The 14,080-nt window shown below is 35.3% G+C and overlaps 1 protein-coding gene across 1 annotated transcript in view; it reads right to left on the bottom strand.

Moving 5' to 3' along the window:
* Window positions 1–14,080, bottom strand: part of SPATA5 (spermatogenesis associated 5) — a 363,095-nt gene that overhangs the window by 251,306 nt on the left and 97,709 nt on the right. Inside the window, exon 13 of the mRNA XM_047091209.1 lies at window positions 12,645–12,724. Within this exon, the coding sequence (XP_046947165.1) occupies window positions 12,645–12,724 (80 nt within the window). The remainder of the gene's footprint in view (window positions 1–12,644; window positions 12,725–14,080) is intronic.

Raw genomic sequence — 14,080 nt, 5'->3', positions numbered from 1 at the left:
ATTGAAAAAATAGATGCTAGGGGCGCCTGGGTGGCGCAGTCGGTTAAGCGTCCGACTTCAGCCAGGTCACGATCTCGCGCTCCGTGAGTTCGAGCCCCGCGTCGGGCTCTGGGCTGATGGCTCAGAGCCTGGAGCCTGTTTCCGATTCTGTGTCTCCCTCTCTCTCTGCCCCTCCCCCGTTCATGCTCTGTCTCTCTCTGTCCCAAAAATAAATAAACGTTGAAAAAAAAAAAATTTAAAAGAAAAAATAGATGCTAATTAAGGAGAAATAAGCATCAAAATTCAAAAACTAAGAGCAAATACTATATAATGAATGTCAACAATCAACAATGCCTTGAATTTTCTAGCTTAAAACTATGCTGTCAGATTAGGATCAATATTTCCATGAACCTAACAGTAAATAAACTATTTTAGATTAACAGGATATCCTACAAAGTAGAGGAATACATAGTGAGTTATATTCTCCAGCTGTCCTAGAGCTCTGTAAGCTGCATGTACTCTGCACAACTGTAGTTTTGTATAAACTGTTAGCATAGAGAATGACACAGAAGTATGTATTTTTCCATTCTGCCATAATTTCCCAGTAAAAATTCCAAGCTAACATAGTCAATACTCATTACATCTGTATAGTTTTGACTCACAGTATTAGAGAAACAAATGATTTTTAAACTCACAGTTCAATATACGCTTTGCCAAAAGCAGTTTTTGGAAGAGAATTTTTTCACAGTCCTGGACATCCCCACACTATTGTCATGAACATAATCCAACAAAATAAATAATAAGGAACATATCAGTTCAAATTCATTTTCTGAAAAAAGCAGTCTCAAAATTAAAGCAGAGAAAATGCTTATAAACATGCATCATTTCCCAATGCCATAGATTCAGAAACAGTGACACAGAAGATTAAAATTCTCTAGTTATTATAATGAATTATTATTTGTAAACGTTTTTATTAAAAAAATAAGGTTTTTATTTAACTTCAAGTTAGTTAACATCTAGCATAATATTCATTTCAGGTGTACAACACAGTAATTCAACACTTCTACACAAAACCAGATGCTCATCAAAACAAGCACACTCCTTAATCCCCATCATGCACTTAAACTCATCCCCCACCCAACACACTTCTGGAAACCGTCAGTTTGTTCTCTACAGTCAAGAGTACATTTCTTGGTTTGCCTCTCTATTTCCCTTTGCTTGTTTGTTCTGCTTCTTAAAGAACACATGTGAGTGAAATCATAATATTTGTATTTCCCTGATTAACTTTGCTTAGTTATAATACTCTTTAACTCCATCCATGTCCTTGCAAATGGCAAGATTTCATTCTTTTTTATGGCTGAGTAATATTCCATCGCGTATATATACCACCTCTTAATTTCTTTTAATATTTATTTATTTTTGAGAGAGAGAGAGAGAGAGAGAGACAGTGCAAGCAGGGGAGGGGCAGAGAGAGAAGGAGACACAGGATCTAAAGCAGGCTCCAGGCTCCAAGCTGTCAGCACAGGGCCCAATGTGGGGCTCAAACTCACAAACCATATATACCACCTCAGTCAATGGATACTTCCATAATTTGGCTATTGTAAATAATACTGCTATGAACATAAGAGCGCATGTATTCCTTGGAATTAGTATTTTTGTATCCTTTTGGTAAACAGTAGAGCAAGTGCTGGATCATAAGGTAATTCTATTTTTAACTTTTTGAGGAACCTCCATACTGTTTTCCACAGTGATTGCACCAGTTTGCACTTCCACCAACAGCATAAGAAGGTTCCCCTTTTTTCACATTCTCACCAAAACCTGTTGTTTCTTGTGTCGTTGATTTTAGCCATTCTGACAGATGTGAGGTGATATCTCATTGTAGTTTTGATCTGGATTTCCCCGATAATGAGTGAGGTTGACGAATTTTCAAGTGTCTGCTGGCCATCTGTATGTCTTCTGACCCTTTTATAAGTTCTTTATATATTTTGGATACTAACCCTTTATCAGATATGTCATTTGCAAATATCTTCTTTTATTCCGCAGGCTGCCTTTTAGTTTTGTTGACTGTTTCCTTTGTTGTGCAGAAGCTTTTTAGTTTGATGAAGTTCCAATAGTTTATTTTTGCTTTGGTTTCCCTTGCTTTAGGAGACTTATCTAGAAAGAAGTTGCTATGGCTGGTGTCAAAGAAATTACTGCCTGTTATTCTCTAGCATTTTAATGGTTTCCTGTCTCACATTTAGATCTTTAATCCATTTGGAATTTACTATTGTGTATGGTGTAAGAAAGTGGTCCAATTTCATTCTTCTGCATATCGCTGTCCTGTTTTCTCAACACCATTTGTTGAAGAGACTTTTTCCCACTGGGTACTCTTTCCTGCTTTGTTGAAGATTAATTGACCATATAGTTGTGGGTTCATTTCTGGGTTCTCTATTCTGTTCTATTGATCTATGGTGTCTATTTTGTGCCAGTACCATCCTGTTTTGATTACTAAGCTTTGTAATATAACTTAAAGTCCAGAATTGTGATGCCTCCAGCTTTGCTTGGCTTTTTCAAGGTTGCTTTGGCTAGTCAGAGTGTTCTGTTGTTCCATACAAATTTTAATATTGTTTGTTCTATCTAGTTCTGTGAAAAATGCTATTGGTATTTTGATAGGTATTGCATTAAATGTGCAGGTTGCTTTGAGTAGTATAGACATTTTCACATTATTTGTTCTTCCAATCCATGAGCATGAAATGTCTTTCCATTTCTTTGTGACACCTTTAATTTCTTTCACCAATGTTTTATAGTTTTCAGAGTATAAATCTTTTACCTCTTTGGCTAGGCTTATTCCTAGGTATCTTATTGTTTTGGGTGCAATTGTAAATGGGATTGATTCCTTAATTTCTCTCTGCTGCTTCATTATTGGTGTAAAGCATTACCCTGATATCAAAATCAGATAAAGACACCACTAAAAAAAGAGAACTACAGGCCAGTATTCCTTATGAACATAGATGCAAATGTTCTCAATAAAATGCTAGCAAATCAAATCCAACAATACATTAAAAAATCATTCATTACAATCGAGTGCAATTAATTCCTGGGTTGCAAGCGTGGTCCAATAATTGCTAATCAATCATGACACACCAAATTAATACAAGAAATAAGAACCATATGATCATTAAATAGATGCATAAAAATCATGTGACAAAGTATAACAACCATTCATGATGAAAACCCTCAACAAAGTAGGTTTAGAGGGAACATGCTGCAACGTAATAAAAATGTCCACTTTCACCACTGTTGTTTAACATAGTACTGGATGTTCTAGCCACAGCAATCAGACAACAAAAAGAAAGAAAGGCATCTAAATGCGCAAGGAAGAAGTCAAACTTTGACTATTTGCAGATGACATAGTACTATATATAGAAAACCTAAAAGATTCCACCAAAAATTTGCTAGAACTGATAAAAGAATTCAGTTAAAGTTGTAGGCTATTATGAATTATTATACAATGTGAAGTTTTAAAAACCATTCCAGTAAAACCTTCACTGGTTAGTACTCATTGGGAAGGTTGCTTTGAATTTGGGAATGAGCTTTGATAAGCATGGGTTCAAATGCCAACTTTACCATTTACTTTTTTGTGTAATCTTGTGGAAAAAGTACTTAGCCTCTCTGAACTTCAATTTTCTCAATTAATACATGGTGGGCTCATACCTTCCTCAAAATTAGACAAGATAGATAAAAGATCTAGCACAATGCTCAGCACAATGAAAATATTAATAGGTAGTAGTTATAAGCGTTATCATTATTAGAATTATCACTGTTATAGGTGGCTTAACAAAGTTAAGTTATCTTAACATATAAGTTATCTTAACATATAAGCTAACAAGGGGGGGTCTGGCATATAAATATTTGCTGACACAAAGCATGAACTTGATGTATGATAGATTTTCAGATCAGTACATACATCCAGATTCATATTGCCAGCTCACCTGACTTACAACACAGTAGAAAGGTATCAAAATTCCTTAAATTTTGCCATGAAAACCACTGACATAATACTAAGACAAGAACAATTCCTCCGAAGACTTTCCTAACTGCGAGGCATGCCCAAACCAGTAAGCCTAATAAACTACTGAACAATACTTTGTTTCTGTAAGATGTATTAGTAGGAAATTGCTGTGTATTGGTAAAGTTCTTTACATTTTAATGTTAATTGTGTACTAGCTGTGATAATAGCAAATGTGATAATAGCTTGGCTCCTCAGAATCCTCAAGGAATGATTTATTTTGAATAGCTAAAATTTCCAGATAATATTTTTATACTTTTCAGATATATTTTTTAATTTTAAAAATAATTTTTAAAAGAATAAAAAACCTTCTAAAACAAATATAATATACTCATAAGATTGTTTTCTCAAATGCAGAAATGCTTGGATCAAGAAACAGACTAATGACAAGAAAATCTCTACTTGTTTGATTTCTTGGATCTATACCAAAAGAAGTTTTCTTCATCTTTTTTCCTACTCTCTTTTGTTTGTCTTCTAAATGAATTTTGCTTTTTTTGGAGGTGGGGAGGGGTGGATACTGATTCAGGATCTTCCTTTATATGCTCTAAATATAGCTACAGATATCCAGGATTTTGGGACCCAGTGATTTGAGTGCTTGCTTACTTGAGAAAAGACTTGATTAAAATAAGTTGGATTACAATAAAATAAGTGTGATTACAATAAAATAAGTCTGACTGAATGACCTTCTGGGTAGAGGGTAACCTTTCTACAAAATGAATTAGTAAACCAAGGATGTCAAGGATATTTTTTAAAATGTCTTCTCAGTGACCTAAAAAGTATGATCTTCATTATTGTTGCTATCCTTTGTTACCATCTGATTACGCTGCTATCAGGTACATTATAAAGAATATCTTTGTGTATCCTTAGCACAACTGACAAATTTTGTGAGTCCAGACCCACTTTCAGAGTTAGTGTGTATAAAAACTATAGAAATATTTTGAAAAAAGTATCATTTAGCATGTCAGTTAATTATTTTTTAGAGCTGACAGTTGAATGTATTCCAAAGCTTACAAATGGTTCTTTATAATGAAGATGATGGTGCTTCTATAAACATAAGGCAGGTAACAAATATCCAAAAGACAGTCTCAGTGTTTAATTTTAAAAGAAAATTGGTTTACAAAGGATGCTAAAACATAGTGAAGTCAGACTCCGCTAACAACAAGCTAAATGAACCTAATCTCTAGTTTCTCAAAGTCTTCATTCCCTTATTAAAAAATAAACGTCTGAGTGCTTCTTTGCTAGGCATTGTGCTAGACACCCAAGATAAGAGGATGAAGACATTGTTGTTCCCTTGAAGATTTCATAATTACTGGCATGTATGAATGAGGGAAGTGAATTAGGAAATACATATGTAGATCCTTCTAGTTTTAAAATTCTATATCCTGTGTTGGTATTGTATAGCACTCAGGTAAAGTTATTTCAATATTTTTAATAAATAATCAAATTCAGAAACATTACTGACACCTCCAATTGGCAGTTCTAAACAGAAAGAAGTTAAACTCCTACTCGTCCAATTTGCTATTTGTTATAGGAGGAAATGGTGGCTGTATTTAATGTTGATGATTAGGTGAAGGAAATTCTTTGGATTCCCATTACCCAAGCTGTCTTTGCCTTTTATTTCCACAGATCATTGAGAGCTAGCTACAGAATAGCATAGTGAAAATGTTTTATGGGCTGAGAAATATTCTTGGCTGACTTTCAAAGCTGCAGTAGGAAACAAAAACCATAAAACTGACATCCTAGGAAATCAAAACCAACTCCAAGGAAAAGTTTAAAAACAAATGTGTAATCAATAACATAATGAAATGATTTTATAAAATTTTATTATCTGCTAGAGATAGGCAACAATGGAAAAAAGATGTTCAGCTGTAGAAAATATTGAAGCTAGGCTTTCCTAAAACATTAATTCTCTTTTCCCTTCAGAAGTCAAGCCCCTTTTCTAAATTATTTCTATTCAAAAGTCATATAGTGCCATGGACTGAAGGGGCATTTACAGTATCTTAAAACGGGTCAATAAACTATAGCTATAGGCTAAATCTGCCCAACCAACTGTTTTCTTATTTGATCACATATTCTCTATGGCTGCTTTTGCACAACAGCAGCAGAGATGAATAGTTGCGATAGAGACTATGGGACTAAAAAGAAAAGAAAAGAATTACTAACTAGGCTGGTGCAGAAAAAGTGTGCCAACCTCTACCTTAAAGCAACCTTCCTACCATGATGGTAATGACTAAACAGTTTGTTTTTCAATACTAAAATTGTCACAAAAATAATACATACATTTCCTTTTCAACTCCTTCAATAAAATCATTAAAATGCCCCATCATTTGTCCCTTCATATGATTTCTAAACTATAGACCAGCCTCTTGTGTAGCCAATTTACATTTTTTTAAGTTTATTTATTTATTTTGAGAGAGGGAGGGAGGGAGGGAGAGAGAGAGGATGTGAGCAGGGGAAGGGCAGAGAGAGAGTGAAAGAGACAATCCCAAGCAGGCTCTGTGCTGTCAGCACAGAGTCCGACATGGGGCTCAATCCCATGAACCATGAGATCATGACCTGAGCCAAAACCAAGAGTTGGATGCTCAACTGACTATGCCACCCAGGTGCCCCTCTAATTTACATTTCTAAATTTTTTCTAATGTACATTTTTAAATGTCACGTAGTTCCAAATGGTAGGCATCTGACTTTGTCTCTTAAAACTACCTCCCACACCCACGTAGTCAGTATTCATGCTTGGAAGAGACTTAAAAAAAGGTCTAAAGAAGGCTAGTCAAACACATACTACTCTGAACACAAGCATTACCTATGATAATTTTCATAGTGCTTGTAAAACACAAGCAAACTTTCACTTTAAAGACAACTACAATAAGAGACCTATGTATCCTACAACAACAAAAAATAAGACCCAATTTCTAATAAAATGCTGCAACAGACCATTTAAGTAGAGTCATACCTTAATCTATGGTATAGTATTCAGCCACAGTGCATGGACAAAACACAAAACAAAAAGTAATTTATAAAACTATACATGTGTTTCATTGTGTATTTCTTCTTTTGTGCTCTTTTCCCTAGCATTTGTGTTTAATATTAAGAGTTTAAAAATGTCAAAACTACGTTATATCTGAGGCAATTAAGTATAAATTAGGAAAATCTGCATACCAGGAAATAGGCACTTAATTTAGCAACTTGAAACACAGATTTACAAAACAGTGGTTAAAGTATTTAGGGGCGCCTGGGTGGCTTAGTCGGTTGGGTGTCCGACTTCAGCTCAGGTCATGATTTTGTGGTTTATGAGTTGAGCCCCACGTCGGGCTCTGGGCTGACAGCTCAGAGCATGGAGCCTGCTTCAGATCCTGTGTCTCCCTTTCTCTCTATGCCCCTTCCCCGCTCATGCTCTGTCTCTCAAAAATGAATAAATGTTAATAAAATTAAATTTATAATTCATAATAAATCTTCAATAAAATTAAAAAATAAAGTAATAAGCAGTTATTGTTAGTTTCTCAAACACAAAGAAATATTCTTTAAATATTTAGATACATGAGAATCTTTATTCTCATGTGTATATGATACAAACACACTTTTTGTCTCAAATCCTGACAGTATAAGAGGCAGCAGCAGTATAGTTCAAAGAGCACTGAATCAGAAGACATGAGTTCTAGTCTTGTTTAGACCACAAAGGAGTTATGTGCCTCTTCTCTTAACATCTAAGGGCTTCTGTTCTGAAGAATAAAAGTTGCACTAGATGACTTCTATGAACTTTTTCAGCTACAAAATTTTATGATTTTATGAAAATTTTAAAACTACCATAAATATCACATTAGAAAAATGCATAACCCTCATTGAGAATGTCATTTAGAGAAATGAAGTGCGCAAAAATTTCCTCTACAGTGCTTAGTGTCATGTATTCACTGAATTCACCTGAAATCTGGATATGCTGTAAAGGAGGCTCTTCAATTTTCTGACCGTTATTTTAAAATTTAGAATGCTGCTAAGCCTGGAACCTTCACTTTCAATGAAAGCTGGCTCAGAACTTCTTACTTTTTTCCCAAACCACTCCAAGTACCAATTCTGGACTATTAATCGCAATAACAGGTATACAAAAAAGTAGTTATTAATATCACAGATTCTCCAATACCTCACAGAAGATATTATTCCATCAGTCAGCTTTTAACTTGCACTTCATCTTTTTCATTTTTCTATGTATTTAATAAACTTTTTTATATTCTATTCATAAAACAATATCCAGAACATTTTTTATTTAACAGCACCGCTTTTATAAACCAGAACAGATCATCTTTCTCCCAAATAACAATACTATCTTTTTTCTATCTCTAAGATACAAACTTTTTTCATATTTAAAATGTCTGAGGTCAGAATGTCTCTTGGAGTTGTTGACTTCTCCCAAATAACAATACTATCTTTTTTCTATCTCTAAGATACAAACTTTTTTCATATTTAAAATGTCTGAGGTCAGAATGTCTCTTGGAGTTGTTGACTTCTCAGCACCATATCACAGTTTAAAGCTACATTTTCCTTGAGTACCTATGATAATGATTTGTCTTACAACTGAAGGCATCTTAGATTGACAAAATGCCATAGTGTCTGCCATCCACAGAACACATTTTCTAATTTCCCAAGTGTTTCAGTGTCACCCACTAGAATGTAATTTCTGTTGGGACAGGATCCATTTCTATGTCTATTACTATATTTCTATCTATATGGAAATAATAATAATAGGTATTATTATTATATCTATGAAGAAATTATAAGAAACACTAAAGTTTTTTAAGCACTTACTAAAATGCTAGGCACTATGTCAAGCCCTTTACGTGTATTTCATTCTAACAACCTAAAATTTGTTACTACTACCATCTCCATTTTACAAATGAAGAAACAAAGGCATAGAGAGGTTAAGGAAATTGTCCTAGGCCCTGTTCACTGTTTTATCCCCAACATAAAGCCTGCTGCAGAATGAGCATTCAATCAATATTTACAGAACAAGTGAATGAATGAATGCCTGCAAAGGAATCTAACAATAGCTCAGTTAGACAAACAGGGTCATTACTAAAGTAAGTCACAGAGGAAATGCACAATAAATACAAGTTTGAAAGGTTAGTTAACTACTTACACCTGGAATCTATGGTATGGTAGTCGAGTCGAAAAGTGGCTCAGAGTATATCTGCTCTGCCCAGGCAATCAATGTCATCTAATGAGGAAGATTCAGGATCCCCTAACTAGATGGAATGTCTCAGACAGAGGAATTTCTTCTAGGCATCTCCCAGTTAGTCAGTGGCCATTGCCTCCATCAGAGGAGACTGGGCTAAGAGAATATAGTATATGGGGACTCACTTCTGAGGACCAGACTGCTGCCTCAGATAAGGCTGACTGATGATTTACTGCCCAGCTTGTTCTCTCCTCTCCACTACAACCTTGAAAAGGGTAAATTTTTAAGCTAGCTGGGAGGTGAGGCAGAGTAGTGGGGCCAATTGCCAAATGTAAAGTATCCTACCTTGCATTAATGCAGGGGCATTTCTGTGAGTTTTTTCTTTACCTATAAAACACTTAGAACAGTTTCTAGTACATAATATGCACTAAATGAATACTAGCTAATATCATTATTAGCCCTTCCCTACCTCAGTGCTTTACTGCCGGACATAATACCTATTTTCCAAAGTACTCTGCTACCTTAACAGCATTTTCAATTTTCCCAAATCTTATACAGATCACTAAAACACTTTGTAAAAGGAATTTTTTTTTTAAATTTTTCAACGTTTATTCATTTTTGGGACAGAGAGAGACAGAGCATGAACAGGGGAGGGGCAGAGAGAGAGGGAGACACAGAATCGGAAACAGGCTCCAGGCTCTGAGCCATCAGCCCAGAGCCTGACGCGGGGCTCGAACTCCCAGACCGCGAGATCGTGACCTGGCTGAAGTCGGACGCTTAACCGACTGCGCCACCCAGGCGCCCCAAAAGGAATCTTATAACATTTCCTCCAACTCACAGTATGAATTCAGAACATCCATAATTTAAATGGGCATACAGAAAAAGACATCAGGCTTATTTATTTTTCAAGTCTCAAAGAAACTTAAATGGGACAGGGAGGAGGAGAAACTAGCGGTTGTCATTAGATACCTACATAAGCATGAAAAGTCTCTCATTCTACAAGCACAAATATTTCTAAAGCTAAGCAAACAATATACCTATGCTCTGTTTACAATGTGCTTGCTGGCGGCAAATCTCAGTTTCATAGCTAACTTGAGTAACTTCAAATAGTCAAAATAATTGATTTACCAAACAGGATAATAAGGACTAGCATATATCATCAATTCTCTGCTCAATTTGTTAAACATCTTAAGTTTAGAAATTAAAATCTTGATAAGAAGAAGTTTTTCATGCACTATCATTTCTGAACTAGTCATATGGGTTTGATCTGAATGTTATCACAGGAAACATAAAACTGTTGAACAAATGAAAGCAATAACTATTCTATATCACAATATTATGTAGAAATGCCTCCTAGTTTATGGAATTTTTAATTTTTCTATGTTTTCTATTTCTCTAACAATGCATAAAATTGGTTTAGTACCTTCGGAATTTTATACCGTTATCTATCAATAGCTGTTTATTTTAAAGTTCTAGAAACTGTACAATTCAAATAGCTGAAGAACAAAAACATACATGTGTAGGCTTTGTATGTTTTAGTTTTTAGGTGCCAGCATTCTACTTAGATAAAACAATCACTTTGTAGGTAATGCTAGCCCATCACAAAATTTAGCAACAAAGACAAGAAAACAGGATAGCATTCTCTTTGAGATTCTTATGGCTATAAAACACAATCTATAAAAGTCTTAGTGCACTAAAGTTACAACCAAAAATCTCTACAGTGGACCATTAGTATTATGTTTACTTATCAGCCTCATTGCTGCTTTCTAAAATGTCAACAAATGTGACCAAAAATTTTTCTATACAAAGGAAACAGCATTGAATTTATTTGAATTTAGCTTGAACAAGCCACTGAGGGAGGGAGGTATAAATATACAACATGATGAAGACTAGTAGGGGAAATTATATCTGGAGGCTGTAAATCATTAGCATCTCTTAATATATTTGCACCCAATTCCTACTGGGCCAAACTGCCTGCAAAAACAGGATTTTTCTATCAAATGCCTTGTCTGGTTTCTCACACCACTATATTTCAAAAGCATTTTATGAGAACTCTGCTACATACTCTACCTCCCATCTGGTTCATATTTAAACAATGTATCCTACCCTATTCCTTTTTTAGGCTCCAAAAAGGCCTGTGATGTCACAAATATGTGGCAGGTCATGCTACTTCAGCAAACTTCCCAGGCTTCTTTTTCTTCTCTTGTAGTTAAAGGTGAAATTGAGCTATTTGTAACCTTTTGTCGTATCTCATCTCAGAAGTTATAAAAGAATTCAAGTACTTCAACTCAAAATAAAAAGACTGGTCGGTATTGCAGGATATTGAATGGGTAGAGTGAAGAGTAGGACAGACTACCTCTTATAATAGTCTCCTAATGACAGTTTATACTCATCTCATGAGGCAGCTCTCCTCAGGAAGGAAGAGAGCACCAATGCCTCTTATAGACTTTAATATTGGGGACCTACAAGGTGCCTTCTACCATCACTGTAATTATCATCAGCAGAACTTTTCTAATAAATATATACATCAGGAAGCTATGCACAAAGCACACACATTAACATTCTCTACATGAAGTACTTACAGCACATAATCCTTAAAAGGACCTGTAAACATTTGTAGAGGAAAAAAATCATACTTGCAAATAGTGCACGTGCATGCATGCACCTATACATACACACACATACACGTACATACATCTGTATACATATATACACGTTATTTGAAATGATATAAATAATCTTTATTGCTTGAGATTCAGGAATAAAACTATTAACACTAATTTTTATTCTATTGTAACTATATTTTAGGAAACATGATCTAATCTAGAGAGTATTAAAATCTTTTATTATAATTGGTTTTACTGTATTGTATAATTATTTTTAATGGAGTGTTGCTTATAGTTTTTATCATACGTTTATAACAACCAAAATTCTGATAGGCAGTGCTGGGGGGGGGGGGGGGTCTCTGTAAACAGGGGTATCTGTAAATAATAAACCATGAAAATTAACTCAAATGCCCCAAATGGATATGAATGCTTAAGAAAAAAAAGGTATATGGGGGCACTGGCTGGTCAGTTGGTTAAGCGCCAGACTTCAGCTCAGGTCATGATCTTGTGGTCCGTGAGTTCAAGTCCCATGTCCAGCTCTGGGCTGACAGCTTGGAGCCTGGAGCCTGCTTTGGATTCTGTGTCTCCCTCACTCTCTGCCCCTCACCTGCTCATTGTCTCTCTCTCTCAAAATAAATAAACATTAAAAAACACTTCTAAAAAACGTATATGAAAGTATTATAAAATGAGAACATAAAATAGTTGGATATAAGAAAAAACTTACATGAATTAAAAATTATTTTATGGAGGCCAAATACATTGATAAATAAAATTTGTATAAGAAATACTATCTCCTCTACAATGTAATCACTGATATTTAATTGCAGTCCTATTAAATATTTCTTACCTGCCCCTTTCAACTGCTAAGGCATCAAGTTCATCAAAGAAAATAATGGAAGGAGCCACTGCTCTCGCTTTTCGGAAGATCTGGTGAAAAAAGTACCACATTAACTAAAGATTAGCAAACTTCAGAAACTCTGCAGTTGGGTTTTAGTTTGAAAACTGTTAGGAACTAAATCTATTATGTACAAGTCAACCAGCCCAATCATAACCTTCAGCGGGTAACTTTACTTCTCTAAACTTCAATTTCCACATCTATAAGTGGAGATAATGGTAAATGCTTGCCTCAGAAAATTATTTTAAGAATTGAATTAAAAAAAAAAAGAGAATGCAAAGCATTTAGCACAGTGCCTGGAACATAGTAAGAGCTCAGTAAATGACAGCTATTATTAACTATCATAAACACATGTTTAAAAGAAAAGCCATAAACATGTAAAATCAGTTATAGCTTAGCATATAAAATACCCACAAACCCCAAAGCCACATTCCTTGCTCATTTCTCTGAAGACAGTATGGGAAAGTAATGATTGATGTAAAGCCAGGACAAGAAAAATGATCAAAACTTGGAAGAGCCAGAGCTGTGGGAGGGGGGGTGAGCTAAATGGGTAAGGGACATTAAGGAATCTACTCCCTGAAATCAATTGTTTCACTATATGCTAACTAATGTGGATGTAAATTTTAAAAATTAAAAAATTAAAAAAAAAAAACTTGAAAGAGCATAGACTGATTAGATCAGAAGTCAATCAGACTATCAACGTTAGAGACTGGCCAGACAGCCATGGGGGGGGGGGGGAGGGGCAACATATGGAAATGGCCTAGAAAAAATCAGCACAGGCAGAAAGAAATCCAAAGGTGTGTTTCCTGTAACCTAGACCCCCATTTTCTGGTCACAAGGATCATGATCATAAAAATTCAAAACCGTTATCGTAACATTATTAATAAACATTTCCTTTTTTCCTACAACTGCCATTGTCTACATTTTAAAGAAATAAAAAAATAGGACAAAAGTAACTTAAAATTTTTTTCTCAGATGAAAAATGAAGTATTCTAATTTCTAATACTCTTGGGTTGGCACCCAGGTATTCACAAATGGAGACCATCCATTCCATTCCTGGAGACCATCCATTCCATTGCTGTTTGTGTGTTCTTGTCCTTGCTTAGCTTCTGAAAGAATACAGGCTGTCTGTGTGAGGCAGACTAACCTCTGCTTAGCAAGCAAAAACCTGTGGTCAAATTACTGTAGTTACCCAAGTCCAAGTGCCCTGATTTTGCATGAATTTACCAGTTGTGTAGCTTCCGCGATATGAATGAGTAGCCTATCAATCAGGAGCTGGCTTGAGGCACCTGGGTGGCTCAGTTGTTTAAGATGACTCTTGATTTTGGCTCAGGTCATGATCTCACAGTTCGTGACATCAAGCCCCATGTCAGGCTCTGCACTAACAG

This window comes from Lynx rufus, unplaced genomic scaffold (genome assembly GCF_022079265.1).
Source record: "Lynx rufus isolate CCGP_SWC_20201006 ecotype Redwood Valley unplaced genomic scaffold, mLynRuf1.p SCAF_3, whole genome shotgun sequence".
NCBI lineage: Eukaryota > Metazoa > Chordata > Mammalia > Carnivora > Felidae > Lynx > Lynx rufus.
Note: the sequence above shows the minus strand (reverse complement) of the source record. Positions and strands in the feature narration are given on the sequence as shown.